Source organism: Sylvia atricapilla, chromosome 2 (assembly GCF_009819655.1).
Source record: "Sylvia atricapilla isolate bSylAtr1 chromosome 2, bSylAtr1.pri, whole genome shotgun sequence".
Lineage (NCBI taxonomy): Eukaryota > Metazoa > Chordata > Aves > Passeriformes > Sylviidae > Sylvia > Sylvia atricapilla.
The window spans coordinates 25,387,537-25,406,298 of NC_089141.1; the positions used below are offsets into that span (position 1 = coordinate 25,387,537).

The following is an 18,762-nucleotide window of genomic DNA, read 5'->3' on the forward strand; positions in this document are numbered from 1 at the left end:
CTGCCCCGGTTTCCCACTGCTATCTCAGGATGCAGTGCTCCTGGTGCTTTGATATTGCTTGGGCTTACACTTTCTATTTGAGCTGAGCTCCCTGTCATGGGATAGTTACAGGCCGCATTCCTGTGCTGGAAATAGATACTTTTTGCATAACCTGCTTCCTTATACCCTTTAGCATCTAAGGCCTCTGGTGAAGCGCTGTCTCCACTACCATAGATGGGAGCAGCACGGGAATCATCAGAAGCTGAGAAAGGTGACGGGGAGAATGGAAAAGCTGCTAGGGTTCTAAGGGGTGGAAGTTCAGAGAGTCTGTTGGTTGTGAGGTAACTTCACTGTATTATTATTTTTATTTAAACTAAATAACATAAACCATCTTTTTCTTATTAGATACAGATATAGAAAAACCCCAAGTACCTTATGCGAGTGACTTAATGCACAAGCACTTATAATCACTTTATTCTCTATGCCCTTAAGAGGAAATTACTCAGCAAGTTCTGCTTATGATTTTGCCAAAAGATGTCTTCTCAAGGCCTGAGCAGCAAAACTGAAATATTGTTCAGAATGTGTTCTAATAATCATCACTTGTCTGTTGAGCTGCTGCTTTCTTCCTCATCAGAAAAATAAAGAAACTTAAAGTGTTAATATTTTTGATAAAAGGTTGCTCTCTATTTCAGGATTCTATATATTAGGCAAGGACTGCCTTGTAAACACAAATTTCTGTAGTTTTGAGTTCATTTTTGCCTGTGGTTCTGTCAACAGCTACAAATGACTTCGGGAAAGTCACTTTTCTCATATGGGTATCTGCTTCCAGTCTTTAAAATAGCACTTCCTTTGTCTCTTAGCATTCCATCTCTTTGCTGCAGGGACAGCTTCAAGTGACAGGGTCCAGTTGTTGGATGAGGCTCTACATGAATCTTTACAAACCTAAATTCAGCTTCCTGCTCCTGCCAGTTTCCTGTGAGAGCTCCGGCAATTTACTTGATATCTCTTTGCTACCCGTGAAATGGGAGGGGTAATAGGCAGTGTCATGCTGCACAAAAATATCCAGGAGGTGCATCTCCCAGAATGGACACATTTAGGTTGTGGTTGCACAGCTTTTGAAACTGACCTCAAATTGGGATTGCTGTGATCCAGCCCTTTTTCCCCCGAGTGTGCTTTCCTTTGTGGGAAAGTACCGTCTGGAGCTGCCCTGGTGTGTTTTTTCACAGGGAATAATTTGTGGTCAACTCAGTTTCTTGAAGGGTCTCATTGAAAAGATACAAATACCAACACCTGGGAAGGGTAGGATGCTGCAGGGAGTGAGGAGACCAGAGGAGATCAGGACTTTAGATTTACAATAGCTTTAAGTTGCCAAAACACTGCAACCTAGAAAGAGACTGCGGGTATAAGATGTGGAATAAATAGCTATGTACAGGACAGGACAGAGACACCTTGTTCTCCACAGGCTTGGTATGTGGGTCCTCTTTGCTTGAAAGCTGGTACAGAGTGGTATCTTCATTTTAAGATTCTAGAATTTTCTCCAGTCTACCCTGATTATGTTGAGAAATGGTCAATCCTCCACCCACAATCTCTAATTCACTCAGTCTTAGTGTTTCTTGTTCTTGAAGGTGCCACCCTGAGCTAAGTCTCCTCCAGTTGCTCTGCTCTTCAGTTCACTGTGTTTGTCACTGATCTCCAAAGTGGTTCTTCCTTTGCCTTAGGCCTTTTCTCTTGCAGGGCAAACCCAATTCTCTTTCATGTTGCTCTTAATGTGTAGGAGGTCACTTCCCCCTCTCTCTTTCTTTTCCAAGGTAATACAGGAAGGTAGGTTTAGATTAGATATAAAGAAGATATTCTTTACTGTGAGGATGATTAGGCACTGGCATAAGTTGCCCAGAGAAGCTGTGGAAGCCCCATCCCTAGAATTGTTCAAGGCCAGGTTGGATGGGGCTTTGAGCAGCCTGGTCTAGTGCAAGGTGTCCCTGCCCGTGACAGGGGGTGAAACTAGATGATCTTTAATGTCTCTTCCAACCCAAACCATTTTGTCATTGTGTGAAGTGCAATCCCCACCGCCAAAGAAAAAATCTCACCAGGAAGGGAGGAATTGAAAATACTCGATTTGACTTGGTTTTTGAAACTTTGTAGCAAGTCTTTCTAAAAGCATGGGAAAGTGTGTTGATAAAGCAGTGCCTCACTGAAGAATACATAGCTCCAAAATATATCTCATAAGGAACAAATCACTGGAAAAAATAACTCTGGGGTTGTACATTTATTTCTTTAGTGTCCCTGCTGGCAGCAGACAGCAAAATACTTTCATTCATATCTAACAGTATTAATTTATATGTAATGTATATGTGTATATATATACACACACCGTAACTTCTGTGTAGGACACAATATGAATTTTTATGAGCAAGTTCTAAATTTTAAAGTCTGTGTTTAACAAAAGACTTAGATTGGTTTTATGAAGTTGCAGGATGTACATAGTAACATGTAAGCCCTGCCCCTGTTTCCCTTGATTGATTCTGTGGGAGAAGTGCACTGGTTAACCATAGTGCAGCCTTGGATTCATGCCCAATTTCAGAGGGTACTGTTAGGTTATGTGATAAAAGGGTCATAAACATAAAGGTGCAGAAGGTGAGAGAACCCAACCAACCCAAAGCAGTGCAAAGACCCAAAGACCTGACTTCTCCCAGACTGTGACAGGAGAAGGGTCAGCCTATGGTGTGGGTGTAAAAAAAACTGTCAAGATGAGTCAACATGAGAGGCCGTTCAGTTCATTTGCAATCCTCCCCGGCATGAAATTTCTCAGGAACAAGTGCCAGATGCTGCCCTGGGATGGAGTAACTGCAGGCACAAGTACAAACCGTGACAGGAGTGTCTGGGGAGCGCCCTGCAGGGAGGGCCCTGGGGGTGCTGGTGGCAGCAGCTCAGTGACAGTCAGCAGGGTGTGCCCGGGCAGCCCAGAGGGCACAGACCGTGTCCCGGGGGATCCAGCACGGCAGCACAGCCGGGCAGAGCAGAGCAGGGATCATCCGCTGTGCCCGGCGCTGCTGCGGCTCACCCGGAGTGCCGGGACAGCGCTGGGCACCACCACTTCAGAGGGGTGGGAAGGTCTTTGGATGTGTGCAGAGGAGGGAAACAAAGCTGGTGGAAGGGCTGGAAGGTGTGTCCTGGGAGGAGTGGCTGGGGGCTCTGGGTTTGTCCAGTTTGGAGAAAGGAGAGGCAGAGAGGTTGCTCAGCCTTGCTCTTCGCAGCTCCCTGAGGAAGGGAAATGGAGAGGGAGGTGCTGATCCCAGACTCCCTGGCATCCTGTGATAGTACTAGGGGGAATGTTTCAAAGCTGCATTAGAGGAGGTTTAGACTTGACATCAGGAAGCATTTCTTCCCCAAGAGGGTGGTCAGACACTGGAACAGGCTTCCTCAAGAGGGGGTTGATATCCTAAGCCTCTCAGTGTTTAAGGGGCATTTGGACCATGACCTTAATAGCATGCTTTAACTTTTGGTCTGCCCTGAAGAGGTCAGGCAGTTGGATTAGGTGATTGCCAAAGGTTCCTTCTGACTGAAATCCACTCCATTCCCTGGCCATGCTCTGTGTCTAATCACTGGAGTTCATCTTATATTCTTATTCTGTTTCTGACTGTTTCTGTGGGTGAGGTCCTCCCTTTTCCCTGTGGGTGCATTGAGTCTAAGTGCCAGCAAGTCGAGCCATGGCTAGGGATCATGGCACAAACCACAGGAAGGGTTTTGCAGGCCTCATGGGTTATCACCCATGTCAGCAACAGTGGAAACCAGGGCGCTGATACTGGACAGACCAAGCATTCTGAGGGATCCATGTTGTGTATGTGTGCAAATAGCACAAATTTCACTCTGATGAGCTTTCTTCCTGATCAGCCAGCGAGCAGCACAGGATCAAGCCTAGTGTCTATATCTATGTGAAGTTGCACCTGGTGGGGTTTTAGATTGGATTTTAGGAAAAATTTCTTCATTGGAAAGGTTGTCAAGCATGGGAACAGACTGCCCAGGAAAGTGGTTGAGTCACCATCCCTGAAGGTAACTAAAAGATATGTAGATGTGGCACTTAGGGACATAGTTTAGTGGTGAACTTGGCAGTGGCAGGTTAATGGTTAGACTCGATGATCTTCAGGGTCTTTTTCAACCTCAACAATTCTGCGATTCTGTGATATTCTGTTTAAGTATTTGTATGCCTTTGGAATATGTGCATGGCCTTGCTACTGCCTGGGTGTGGGAGACATGAACCTGTATTCCTTTGCCTTCATGGGGCTATCAGATTTGGCAGCTCTTAGCAAGTTCTAGTTATTCTTTCTAGCTGAATAGCTGGAAATCTGAGATTTAAATATTGTTGATGGGAGGAGGGGTGAAAATGGGGTTGATTTGGCATCTGTGGGTTTGTTTTTTTTTTGGTGTTAGACATTTGCCAACAAAGAACTTCCAAAATAATTTGGTATCTTTTACAGGGATGAGTATTAGTAAAATATTCTTAGAGGTCTGCCACTGCTAGCAACTGGGACTAGGCTGCTAGCTGCATCTTGGTCTTCTTTTGGCACTTCTCATTTGCCTTTCTCCATCTCTGACATCCTGCTGTTGAATAAGAGCTTTGGTGTGTCCCCACTAAACTTTTCCAGGACACAGGATGCCTGAACTCTAGGATGGAAGCCTGAACTCCATCCTAATGGAATGGCTTGGCTAATCTAATTATGAATGCAGGCTGCAGGGAAGTACACAGCTGGTTCTGGTGAGCATGCAGAATGCTGTTACAAATGCTGAGAAGTAATAAAAGTGTATTCATCTGAAAATAGGATTTTGTGTCATCCACTTACATTGTGACTCACCTGGTGATCCTGAACTGTGAAGCTGGAATATAAAACAATGGATCACACACCATGTGAAGTTTGGCACAGAAACGTTCTTTGCACAGTTCTTCCAAAATAAAAACTCAGTGTGTTGCTGGCCACAGAAATGCACTTCTTGTATTGTGTAACCGTGCTGGAAATGTTTTTGAAGTATTTGCAGATGTTCCTTAGTGCCTGAGCCCTTTTCCAAGAAAGTATCCCAAGGGAAGAAAATCAAAACTACATTAGGGTATACTTTTTTTTTATGAGATAGTCACAGGACTAGATACCACTTTCTTTGCTCCTTGGTCTCAAAGAACTCCCCTCTCAGCTATCAGACTCTGTATTTCTGTTTCTCCTGGAGCCAGAACCGGCATTCTGCCCAGCTTCCCAAGACACTGTGCTCCAACCACCTGGCCTATGGCAAGAGAAAAACTTCTTTAACTTCTAATATGTGTAGCAAATAGACCTTTGTTTTGTAATAGCCCTCAGATGTTTGCAAAGAGACATTGTTTTAAGCTATCCTATTTTCTTACTGTTTGTTTTTTCAGCTTCTCTATTCAGCCACTAGATGAATGCAATAAATATCCTGGGAGTAAAATTAGTCCATGTTACTCCTAAACTATAACAGAACTATTCTGTGTTCACCAGGACATCACTATTAAAGCAGAATGGAAAGCAGAGACTAATAGATACATCTTAAGACAAATCCCTGAACTAAAATTGAAAAGCAAAAAATCTGTACAATGCACATCCCTTTATGGTCTCCTGGCCAGCACTGGCCCTTTATTTATTATTTTTTGTTGCCACTGGAGCCGTTGGTCTGTGCTGTGTATCAGGAGAGCATTAACCTTGTTTTTTCTTGGTTTGTGAAAGAGCGTAAAGAAACCAGAAAAAACCAGACCATCTTCACTCATTTGTCTTCTGCCTTCCACAGTTCTTGTGATATGGCCAGTATGGAGAAATCTCTTTCCCAATCTAATATGAACAGCAGCACAGAAAATGTTTAAGAGGTCAACCAAGGTAAAGCTTTATCTTGCTGGGCTTTAAGGACACGTATGAGAAGATGTTCCAGTTCTTTGTATTTTTACTACTTCCTGGCTTAGTAAAATATGAACCTTCTGAACTGACTGGACTGCTACAGCTGCATGCTGCTGTCTGCCCTGTTCTTTTCACCTTCTTGTGCTGCTTTTCCTCAGGCATAACAACGCTGTTTGCACCTTATACTATTGGTTTTTGTCCCATTGCTGGTACTTGCATTTCTAGGAAATTCCAGGTCTGAACTCCTATCTGTCTTCTCTTACCTGGCCTGTTTGGTTGATGGCAGAGAACTGGTTAAAAGCATACACAGGCTTGTAGAGATCAAGTGCAAATTCTGTAATTTGGTTTATTAAACACCAGCTTCAGTGAATGCATCAATGGAAAGGCTGGATTTTCAGTGCAATTAGAAATCCTCTGCATGGAGTACAAGGACAGTCAAAAGTTACCATTGTGAGAAAACCTGGAAAACTGAAATTGTGCAAATGCAGTCAGATGCCTTACAATAGCAATGAGGAAGGGATTATCTCTGTTTCCTGATGCTCAGTGCTCATGAGGCCACACCAGGTTGTACCCAGGGCTGGTCTTCTCAGTACCAGGTTGATGCTGGCAAGCAAATGCAGTGAAGGGCTACAAGATTCCGAAGGATCTGGAGCACATACTGTTTACAAGATGTAGGTAGCTGGACTGATGTAGCCTGAAGAACAGGCTGATTTTCATAGCCTTACTTTACTTAGGGAGTGTGGTGGAGAAGACAGTCAGGTTCTTCTCAGAAATCCTTAGGGAGGACAGGAGGACTGCAGTGGTCATGACTGGTGCCTCTGTAAGTCCCAAATGGAGGTGAGGAAAAAAGTTTTTCCTGGGGGTGCTGCTGTGAGAAGAGGTTGCTCTAGGAAGCTGTGGAATCACCAACCTTGGAAGTTCTCCAAATTCTGCTGGACAAGGTCTTAAGTAATATGATACAGCTTTGAAGCTTGCTCTGCTTTGACCATGGGGTTGGACTGGGTGATCTCAAGGGGTCCCCTTTACCCTGCATCATTCTGCAAGTCCAAACAGAATCCCTGAATGTTTTATTGTAGCAGAAGGCTGTCTGTTAAAATTTCGTTTAATGTTAATGAATGATGAAGGGAGTATGTAAAAAAAAAAAAAAAAAAGGTTGATTTTTTTTCCCCTCTTTCTTACCCCTCAGTTTAAGTAGTTTGTGTTTGGTGAGCCTTCTTGCTGCTGCCACTATTGTGTGATTATTGTTTTTGTGAGATGGTAGCTAAAATGAAATGTTAGTAGGAGTGAGGACTGGAAACTATAATGTTGACCTTCAAAAGAAAGCCAAGGTTTTTCATAGCAATTACTGTCCTGAAAGTATAACCACTGGTAAAATAATGGGCCTGATATTAAAAGAGGATGCAAACTCAGAGTCTGCAGGGTGACAGAATTGTAAGCAATAACAACATGAGTTCATAAAGGATAAATCTTGCCAGACAATGTAATTGCTTTTTTTGATAGAACTGTGAAATTAATGATTTTAGGGAATCAAGAGGGAAGTAGGTATATGTTTACTTTCTAACATGAAGATTAATTGAAATTCACTTGGGTAGGAAGAAAAAGTTGGGTGAAAGATAAACAGGAGCTGATTATCAGCAGTAGTGCAATGGTTATGTAGGTTGGGAGTTGGACTGGAGTTGTGTAACATTTCTGTTAATGATATGACAGAGGGAGAGAGAAAATTCTCTTAATGAGCTTTGAAAACAAACTGGGAATTGTTAGCCTCAGAGCAGAAAAATAAGGGGGCGATGAGTTTAGACACATAAAGAGAAAATAAAATGAGATTAAAGTTGGAAAACTGTTAAATCAGGAGGGTGTCTGCTGTGTGGAGCCTAAATCCTAAACCAAAGTGGGGAGAGAAGTATTGAGAAGAGAGGCCAGTCTGTGGTGCTGAAACTGGCAGCTGTGGTCCTAGAACCCCTTTCAGACAGGGCACTCAGCCTTGCTCCTGCCTCTGTGCAGGGCCACTTTAAAGCCCCCGCCCAGGTCATGGGGCTTGAAGGGCAGAGTCCACAGCAGAATTCACTTTGTGCTGCTGTTGCGATGAGTGCTTGAGGCTACTCCACACACTGTCGGAGCTGAAGGTGTGACTGCCCAGCTCCAGTTCTGTCTGTCGCTGTTTAAAATTCTGCCCAGAGCGGAATGAATGAGTTCTGATTTTCTTTCGGATGGTTGAGCTCATTGCAGACCTCTCCTTTCCTCACCTTCCACCCTGCCCAGGCTGCAAGATGTCCCCTCTGCCCTGGTGGCAGGGCTGTGCAGGGTGAGGGCACAGTGCACAGAATGTGAACCCTGCCGTGTGTGTGCCCACTCTTCGTGCAGGCTCCGGGTCAGCCTCGCACACTGCTCTGCCTTGCTGCTATTGATACTCCAAACACATGCTGCTGAGCCTTGGCTTGGGTTTCCAGGGCTCGTACAGCACCCTGCCTGCTCGCTTCCCTCGGGTTTCACTGAAGACAGTCTGGATGCATAAATCTTACTTCCTTAGAAATCCAGAGTGAGAGTAAGTTACATGATTTGGATAATGGAGAGTTGCCAGGATCTGTTACTGTTGCCATGTTGCAACTTCATTTATAGGGAAGAGGGGGAATTTTTTTTTAAGGTGTGGTGACAGAGAGGCCACCTGGATAAACTAGAATTGACCCCTAAATGACTCAAGTTTGTCAGTGTCCCTATTTCTTTTGGAGCTTAAAAAGAAGATTCATCAAATGTTCTGTCTGTTCATCCACTTACTCTTGTAGCAGCCTTATGTGTCTGCTTAGCTGTAGAGACACGCTGAAATAACACTTCTAAAAATCTCAAGGACATCTGATCCTGTTAGGAGCAGTAGAATTGCTTATTACTTTTTAAATCCATGGGAATGATATCCTGGGTATTTCGGACTGTAGCAAGATTTTTTCCTTGGAGTTAAAGCAGACAGTGCTACTTTAACATAGAATATGGTCACTTGCTGGGGGAAGAAACCCTGTTGTCAACCTGCGTGGCTACCCAGATGAGTCTCAAAAAGATAAATCATTTCAGGGTATATAAATCCTTCAGATTCTGTAAGAATGAAAGGAATGTACAACACTTTGGAAGCATGTGCCTAGGACTCTTCATCATCAAAATTAATTGTGTTTTATAGTCACATGAGTACTGGAAGTAGGGAAGTTAAAAATATTTTAGCTCTTTCAGCAGTTCCATCAAAATTACTCTTTAGCATTATTAGCACCCAAGAATCCAAACCATATTTGTTTGGCTTTTTCATATATTATGCTCCTTGTGATATAGCACAGCAAAGGAAGCAAAACACTGCAAGGAAATGTTTCCATATGCTAATGTTTGCCATTACAGCAGTTCATTTCAAAAAGGTTACAAACAATATGACTAATACTCCTTCAAAAAATCCTGAGGAAAATAATGCACCATGTATGTCTGATGCAGAATGAAACATCTAGGGGGGCACAGCCCCATGGCGAGACTGTCCACAACTGTTAAAAGCTCTAACAATAAAGCAATTATTGGGTTATATGGCCAGATGTAGCACCATTTTGCCTTTTTTTTTTTTTTTTTTTTTTTTCTTTTTGAGTTTAGATAGATGTATCCAAAACTGCACCAGCTTGTCAGGTCACTGTCTTTAAATAGCTTTCTGCTGTCAGTGACATAGTGGCAACAGCAAAAGAAACTCCACCATCTCTGTGCTCAAGGATCAAGCTTGCTTCTCCCATGTAAATAATTTAATTTGGGATCTTTCAGAAATTTACTCTTGAAGAGATTAAACTAGCCCTTCGTCTGTGCAGCCTGTACATCTCTAAAGGCAGATGGATTGCTTTTAAATGATTACTAATCCCTGCTTTTTGCAAATGAATTGCATTCCTTTCATTGGGGAAGTTCCTTCATTCTGACAAATGCACTCTTGTATGGAATTCACACTCCAGTAGGGGAAAAAAAAAAAAAAAAAAAAAAAAAAGGCAGGGCATGATGAAAGGAAAGACTGGAAGTTGTTGTGTTGTTTCTTTTGTTAAAGAAGATAGTAGTTAACAGATTAGAAGGGCTAACTATCAAATTAAGTCAAACAGATCAGACAGGCTTTATAATCTGCAGATACTCAATTGATAGGATGAGGATGTTCCTGATTTGTCAAATCTAGCTACTGAGAAGAGGCATCTCTTTTTTCCCCTCCTCATCAGTCGGATAGAAATTTCAGTTTGCCAGTTTTTCAGGGCATGCAACTGTAGTTCAAGTCAATGCTACTCCAAAAAGTTCAGTGTCAGTCTTTCACAGCCTGAGTTTCAGATCTTAGAACAAACTGTTAGAATCTCAGCAAAGTTAGGATGAAAGGAGATGCTGGAGAGCACATGGTCCAACTTTCTAATGAAAGCAGGACCCCAGTTCAAGCTAAGTTAGGCAGGCCCCTGTCAAGTTAAGTCTTGAATATTTCCAGTAAGGGAAATCTCTAAGCAGTCTGTTTCAGTGTTTAATTGTTCTCCCACTGATTTTTTTTCCACTTATATCCAGGTCAAATTCTCCCCTGAGCAACTTCTTTCTATTGCTTGACTTGCCAACATTCACACTTGTGAACAAACTACCACCATCTTCTGTAACTGCTTTTTAGTTACTGAAAGGCATTTATTGGCCTTCTGGAAAGTGAGAGTCTTTTACGTGTTAGGCAGCACATCTGTCCTGACCTTAAATGTCTGCCTAAAGCCCTAATATTAACATTTTATGAGGTGGAAGTTTTATTTCAAAACAGCGTATAGCATCACTTGAGGGTATCTTAATTTGGAATTCTGTCCCTAAGCACGTATCTTTTCCCTTCTATAAAAGAAGTCAGTGCCTTACGTTTTCCCAGTATTGAGAGATGTGTGTCAAAAATGTGTATCTGTTTTTTCATTTCGAAGGGTCCCTGGTTGCTTTAAAAATGTGTTTTACAGATTACGCATAAGAGCTACTGGTGACCGGCCTGTGAAATCTGAGAGGGAATCTGGTTGACAGAACTTTGTAGCATTCTACCGTGTCAGGCCTTCAGTAGTCTGAGGGTTTTCTTTTCAGTGCTTGAGAATTCAGGACAATGTAGAAATCCGTTTCGGATTATTTGGATTCTGAGCATTTGTTCTTTATATTAAAATGAAAATAACTGGATCCTTAGTATGAAGGATGCTTAAAATGCATGAAGATAGTTCTGTGATAGACATTTTGAAGGCTCTAGTGACTGGGAACAATTTGTTAGGGAACAATTTTTATGGAAGAATTAATTATTCCCCACTCCTCGCTTCCAGCCTACGGCTTGGTATTGATGTAGTCTTTTAGACTCAGATACCATCGATATTTGATAGAGACAAACACAGCAGATGGAGTAGGTAAGGACAAAAGTGAGATACCTGTGTAAAAGGTGCTAAAAGTGCTGTAGAATAGCTCTTTGGGAGGCACTGAACTTTGAAATGATCAAGACACTTTCTTAGTCTTTTTTTTTATTTTATTTTCAGCATAATACATAAGCCTGGCATTTAATTGCAGGACAGGTGCAAACTGTCATTCTGTTTGGAAAAATATAACCTGTAAAGAGAAACTGCACCTTGCAACTAATCAGCTTTGTTCCCTTTGTATGTTCAGAGATCCCTAAGTCCTAATTCTGTTGATTAAGGTTTTGTTGCTTTTTGTTTCCTTTCAACCTCATTTCCAGTGGTACACTTCTCAGGGAGTGAGAAGAGTTTTTTTATTCTCTTTTTTTTTTTTTTAATTTACTGTATTACAGTTTCAAAACTTAGTTTTCAGTGTATGAGACAGAAAGCATTCAAGTTGACTTAAAAGAAGCACAGGGAACTTAATTTAGCAATCCTTGGAATACAAGAAACATAAGATTTCCGAGTGCAGTTCGTGCAGTCAGGTTTGGTTGGAATCTTGTGTATTTTAGGTACTATGTTTCTTCTGGAAGTGATAAACCTTCAGAATCTTCTCATGATTGTATCTGCCAAATTACTTCGCTTCAGCTTGTAGGAGGGAGTAACCCCATTACTGATAAACGTTTAATATAACAGCTTCCATGCTGTTGGAATAGAAACACTAAGTATTAGACAAGACAGGCCTGTAATAAAACCATTGGCACAGAAGTGGGGGAGGAGAGGAGTGAGGTATGGTCAGTTTAGAGAAGTTGTATTTCAGATATGGGATAGGATGATGAGTTTATAAAACTCTTCTGAAAAGTGTTTGGCTTGAGAGAATTTCTGTTACATCTGAGGAAATGTTTGGCTCGAAAGGGACAAGTGAAAGATAAGAAATGAAATATGAGAAAAATAACACAGAAGGAGAACCCATCAGCTGGATAAAATCCAGGAATTTTTCATTTTGGGGACGTTGATGTCCACACCTGCATGTGTCTGTTTTACAGACATGGGCACTGTAGAGTTAAAACAAAACGAAACAAAACATTATCAATGGATTTTATTATTGTAGATTTACTATTAAGTTGCTCTCCTGAAGAGAAGTCTGGAAAGCCTTTTTTAGCACATTAGTTTAGATTTAAAATTACTCTGGACTTGGACATTTAGGAGAGAAGAGAGAAAGATCGTATACATATTCTTGCTATGGGCATCAAATGTGACTCCTACAAGGCATATTTGGACCCAAACTATCACGCTTACATGATACTGCATTTTGCAAGTCTTTAGTTTCATTCATGTTGTTTAAAACTCCATCTGGATGCACACCATTTGCTAAACGTTTATGGCCATGTATTTTTGATAGGTTCCCCTGAACCAGTTTGCAGAGCAGAGAGTGAAACATCACGTTGGTTCCTTCTGAAATAAAATGCCAGCATCCCAATTAATTTGTAAATGGAAAATATCTGCCTGTGATGAATTTATGAAGTGCAGCTTCTAAAGGCCAATTGATATTTCATACAATAGCTACTGCATACTTGTGACACACCTAAGTAGATCAGAGCAGATTGAATGACACAAATAGTTTTCCCCTACAAAAGATGCCTTTTTTTCCCCCTGCCTTTCAGATGCCTCTATTAGGAATTTTTGGAACGCTCTTCGTTTCTGACTGCTGATCAAGGGTATCTATCTTGGTTTTCTCATCTCTGAGAGACACTGATGGTACAATTAAACTTTTTCAAAATGATGTGAATGTGGGCTTGGCTTTTGGGAAAGAGTCAAACATGCTTGCACCATTCTTTATACCCCATATTAGGCTCTGAATGCCTGGTATTGCAGCTAGCACACAGCATTCCCTCCAAGTGTAAATGAGTCCTCCGTAATACAGATAAGGTCATTAAAAAGTATATTTTCCCATTTTACTTCTGCCTTTACAAAAGCTTGTTAATGAATATACTGTAAAAAGTTTAGTCGCTCCTACTGTAAGTCAGGGAATTGAACTGCTGGATAGCTTTTTATGACTTGACAGGCAGGGTCATGTCAAACTGCTTTTTCCCCCCCTTTTCTTTGCTCCTTTGTCATTTAAAATCTCTCACTGCCTCGTAACAAGAGCTGACAGCGATCACAAAGCTCATGAACAGCAGCACCGTTACATAAACCTGCCGGATTATAGTAAGAGGGTTACCTTGTTTTCATTATTACACCCTTTCTTGTATCTCATGCAGAATAGATGAGAACCATTTAGCCTCGTTCTTGTGAGATGAGTAGGGTGGCTAAAATATCTGCCTCCTCTTGGGATTTAAATCTGACTCTGTTGTTGGCAAAGCAAAAAGCATGAATTGCATGACTGCTACGTTACAGGCACATCCTATTTTAAATGTTGAAGTTGACCACATCCTACAGTGTTACCACACAACATGCTGGAAACTTTATTGTAAAGATAAATAAGCTTTATTGGCAGGGCAGATGCAGATGGTCAAATATGATTATTTTTGTAAATTTAAAGAGCTTCGAGACAAGGAAGGAGTCTGTGGACTTTGCTCAGGCTAGATGTTGTGGAAGCTGGTTGAAAGCCATAGAAATGAATCCAGCCCAAATCAGCAGGCTGGAATGTGGCTGTTCTGCAGTGCTTTGATCAGAACGTGAGAAGTGCTGTTAATGGCAGTGAAAGCACATTCCAGTTACCTTGAATTACTAGAAAACTGTTTCTTATGAATTCAGAAACATCTGCCTTCAAAGATAAAAGGATGTATGCACTGAGAATTGTTAGGCAATGTGGCTTGGTGTCACAGTTAAGAGACTGTGGTCAGGGAGGGCCAGGAGTAGACTGAGGTCTGAATGGCTGTAGGGACTAGACCTCACCCTTGTTTCCAGACATTTCTGCCCAGGGTCACACTGGGGGCCCAGCAGAGGGGAACCTGGTACTGTGACTTGAGGCCAGCCCTCTCTGATGCCAGCTTCATCTGTGGAGGCCATTGGCTCTGGGCAAGTACTTCATTCATTTGGTGGTGTGACTCCTCTCTGAGAGCTGTGCCTCTTTGACCTGAAGGTGGGACCTGGGGTTACGTTTTGCTTAGAAATGCTGCTGGAAAACAGCCTTTTGATAACTCACAGATGTCTGAGGTGATGACGCTCCAGTAAGGCATTCAGTCTGCCACTTCCAGTGAGTCTTAGGTAGGAGGCTGGGGCTGGTGATGAGTAGCTGCCCATTGAAGACATCTGGGTCTCTGCCAGCCCTGACACAGTGGTTTTAAATGTCTCCATTCATGGAATGACACCTGTTCGTGTTTAAGTGCCAAAAAATGAATATTTTAGCAATGAAAGAATTCATTCAATTGTGAAAGGAATGTGCTAAGAAATGTTCCTTCGTAGCATAACTGAGCAGGTTTCAGAGATGTGTGCTGCCTTTCAAAAATGAATGCTTACATCATTCTCTTGGTTCTTTCTTCACATGGAGCCATTTGTATGAGGGGTTTTTCAATTTGTTGGTTTTTAAGTTTAATAGTTCTGCTAATACATAGACACCAGCTGTCAGTTAATTCAAAACAGCAGACTGCTGGTGAAAGACAGCCTCTTTGGAACAGATGTTAGAGAAAATCCACCTGATTTTGTTCAAGAGACTTGTACACGTTGGACGCAGTTAGAAGAGTTATTGTATTAATGAAATCCTGCTGCACCATCCAAGAAGAAGAAAGGATATCATCATTTATGATAGGCAAAAACCTTTGGCTGTTTGCTGGCTTTCTTTAATCTGTAGTCAATATAGGAGATGTAAAAACCTAAACTGTCATCTAAAGTGGGAGTGGAAGAGAAGTGCTCGGATCATGTACTTTACCTCCGCAAAAAATAGGTGTGAAATAAGAAGAACCCTTCTCACTTCCTCGCCCCTGCTTTCTTTTTTTGGTCTTCAATTTTTAAAGCGTGGTTTTGGATATCTGATTTGTGATGTTTCCTCACACAGCGGTGTTAGGGATGTGATGCTGCTGCCTTCCTGCCTCTGGCTGGCAGCTTTCTGGTCCCTTGATCTTATTGTCTCTGTATGTGAAGTAAAAACATTTTCCTGCATACACCTTCTTTTTTTTGTGTGTACTGGATGGAGACAGCAGTTTGTGCCACACATTAATGGATGACCAAGAGTTGATTTTGTTTATGTCTGGTGACTTTACAAGGAATCAGTGTTAGACTCATGTCACGGTAGTAAGAAAACTCCCTTCCCTCCTAAGATACAAATTTAAACTACAAGGGTCTTCCTGTTAAGCTTTAAAAAGTTAAACCTTTTCAGAGCCAACTTTTGAATCTGAAATAGAAAAGCAGAATGTGGATGATGGAAAAATGTCTGTTGAATCTGAGTAACTTCACTTTTACAAAGATAAGGTGTTGGTAGAAACAGAATTGATTAAATTTATTTTGAATCTGAACATTAACTCTTGTTCTTTCAAAAGAAGATCTTCTCATCAGCAGATTGGGAAAGATTGTGGTAGAAACATAGCTCAAAGAAAGAGGCCCTAAGATGGTTAACTGAAATTGTTAGGGAGTCAGAGAGTTTTCAATAACAGGACATGCTGAGAAGTGCTTAGTTTAATGAAGGACAATAGCATAGGATGTAATAGAGGATTACAAACGAATGAATTATGGGATGAGGATGAATATCCAGACAGAGGATAGAGCTGGAAAGCTTAATAATGATAATGAATAAGAGGAAGATGCTAGGGTTTTTTTTTTTAACATAATGCATATCTGTGGAACTCACTGCCCTAAAATATTGAGGCTAAGTTCTCAGCAGAATTTAAGGATTAGCTGTTGATGAAGATGAAAAAATGTATTCACTGTTATGGAAGATGAGATAAACACCCTATAATTAAAAGGCATACACATTCTTAAGCTAAAAGTCATAAACAGACTGTTCCAAAGCATCTGTTAAGCTCTGCTGCCTGGTAGGATAGGCCTATCTGCTTGGGCACATGCTGTTCTCTTTGCCCTCATCTATCTTGTTTTCTTTCACCTGCTCGAGGGAGAATTGGAAAGGTAGTTCTGGGACTTCAGAAAAAAACACCTTTTTTTTTTTTTTTTTTTTTTTTTTTTTTTTTTTTTTTTAGCCAGTCTCTGTTAGTCTCTGTTTTTCTGTTTGGATATTAGACTGACTGTGGTATGGGTTAACTTGCTCTACATATGTACACTGCTGAGCCCAAGAAGACACTGATTTCGAGCATTCTTAGAAACAAACAATAAACAGACTCTCTGAATTTTAGTTCTTAAAGGTAAAACTAACAGTGGTGAATTGTCTTCTTACATAGTATTTACAGTGCTTCTTTCAGATCTAGTATATTTCATGATGTTTGTGAAGTGAAAACCAAACCCCAAAAGATCCCTGTATATAGTGTGAATGTTTTGATTTAAAAGCTTAAATGTTGGTAGCAGGATTTCCATTTTGTGTTGTGTTTTTCTGTCACTTAGGAAACTTAGACGATTTTTGTGCTCAGTCTGAGGGCCCCTGAGGGACAACTGGTGTGAAGGTGTGACATAATCAAAATTTCTTAGCTTTTGGACCTCACGCTGCACTTTAATCTGCATGCCCCAAATCTCCTGTGCATTAGCATATCACCTCATCATCTGCAATTGACCACAGTGGGTTAAGGTTCCTGACATGATTTACAACTAATTCCTCTATACAATTTGGAGACAGAATCTCATTCTCTCTCTGGTGTTAAATAAGAAGTCTTAGCTACATGCACATTGTTAGCAGGAAATGATTTTTAGTGGAAATCCCAGGGGCCAAATGACACAGAATGTTTGGCGCAGTGGAAAGTCTTACAACAGGATCTTGTTTTCTTGGTCATCCACCCAGTGAGGACCCCGTATTGGACAGATAAACTCGTCTCACTGGTATATGTTAGTATAAACTAGTAAGTATTAATTTAGGCCATTCGAAGAGATTTTACCTTTTTTTTTTTATCTCTTTACCCTGTGGAGGCAAGGAGTGTTAATCATCAGAGGCAACCATGAGCTGCTATTCTCTTTTTTTTGTCATAGAAACAGATTAATTAGTTTCCTTTCCAGTAACAATGTCAAGAAGTACAATTTCTCTTGGTGAATTCAGAACTAATGGAGGTGGGTGTTGGATTGACAAGTGAGTGTCTAGGCACTCAGTTCCTGTATCTGTAAGAATAGATTCTTTACACACAGATCTCAAACTCAGTGCCTCCTCAGGGGTGCTCCTTCACACCGTCCTGCATCCTGGAGTGCTGTCCCACTCCTGTCTCTCCACAGGGCCTCCTTTTATTTCAGCCATACCAATGTTAGGTGGAGTCCCAGAATATGGAATTCAGCCTCCAAAAATCCATCTGAGCATCCTGATTTTCCTTCCAGCTTATGCTGTATGCATATTTACCTATCCCAGATCCTTTTACCTGTCATCTGGAGCTGGCTTTCTTCTGCAGGAGGAATTGAGGATCAGGTGATGTGTTTTGGATGCTTTTGGTTGTGCTAGCAGGTGAAGAGAGAAGGGCGTGAGGTTGTTGTCTCTCAGAAAGCGTTGGGATTGTTTGCTGGTCAGTCACAGGCACCAGCTGTGAGTAAGCCTGTTTTTAATGAATCCAATCTCTCTTCCATCAGCTGTCTGTCCCCTGTGTGCCAAAGGAAATAGTGGTTTTCTGACTGTAAGAGAAATGGCTGCTCCTCATGCTCATAGGGAAACTAAGTGTGCATTCCATTCTTCTCTGAACACTTGGCAGTGATTCTTTTTTTAAACATTTATATCAAACTAGCTGTTCATGTAGGCTCTAAATAATGTGTGAAGCTATGATCAGTGATTGGAGACTCCAAAACTGAAGTTACAGTAGTTCTGTCTGGTTCTAATGGAATACTGAGTGGAAAATGAAAGTGTGTCAAAGGTTAAATATGGCTTGGGCTATTTGGTTCTGAAAAACACAGGCAGATTTCAAAACTTGTCTACAACACAAAGTTGTCCTTGAAATCTACTTCGTTTTTGTCCAATCCCATGATCAGCAGAATACTTTGGATTTACAGCATCCAAGCTGGAGCTTGGGAGGCCCCAGGATGTGCATTACAACTGGCAGAGCATCCAGGTTTTTGGTTATAAATTCTGCAGCCTTGGAAGACTTGAGAACTTCAGGTGTTTTACCTTGCTGGAGCCTGTAAATTTTTTGGCACGGAACCAAGAGCACGGAAGACCTGAGAACCCCATGGTTTTGTCTCTCATGTGATCCTAATTTCAGTTCTATTCTTCAGACATACTTTTCCCTTTAAGCTTATTCCAAAATCAGTGTTGGTTTGGTTTCTTTTTTAATCTGAGCTTTCATCTGTGTGCAGCTGTATGCAGTTGTAAGCTATTATTTTCAACTCTTGTTCCTTACCTCCTTCTCATGGACTTCCAGGATTCACAGCAGTGGCTGGAAAGATGTAGTCACTGTGTTTATACTCAGCAATCTCTGTTCTTTGCCTGTCTAATGTACCCTGAAGAAGGCTTGTAAAATTGA

At 41.4% G+C, this 18,762-nt stretch overlaps 1 protein-coding gene across 4 annotated transcripts in view; it reads left to right on the forward strand.

Annotated features, from left to right (window-relative positions):
• Positions 1–18,762, forward strand: part of TSPAN9 (tetraspanin 9) — a 168,966-nt gene that overhangs the window by 53,363 nt on the left and 96,841 nt on the right. Inside the window, exon 2 of one of the 4 annotated variants that reach the window (XM_066341058.1) lies at positions 173–250. The exons of 1 other annotated variant lie outside the window; for it this stretch is intronic. In XM_066341058.1, coding sequence (XP_066197155.1) covers positions 214–250 — 37 coding nt within the window. In that variant the 5' untranslated portion in view covers positions 173–213. Of the gene's footprint in view, positions 1–34; positions 321–18,762 lie in introns of those variants that run through there. 2 more of the 4 variants (XM_066341059.1, XM_066341057.1) reach the window with 2 other exon arrangements.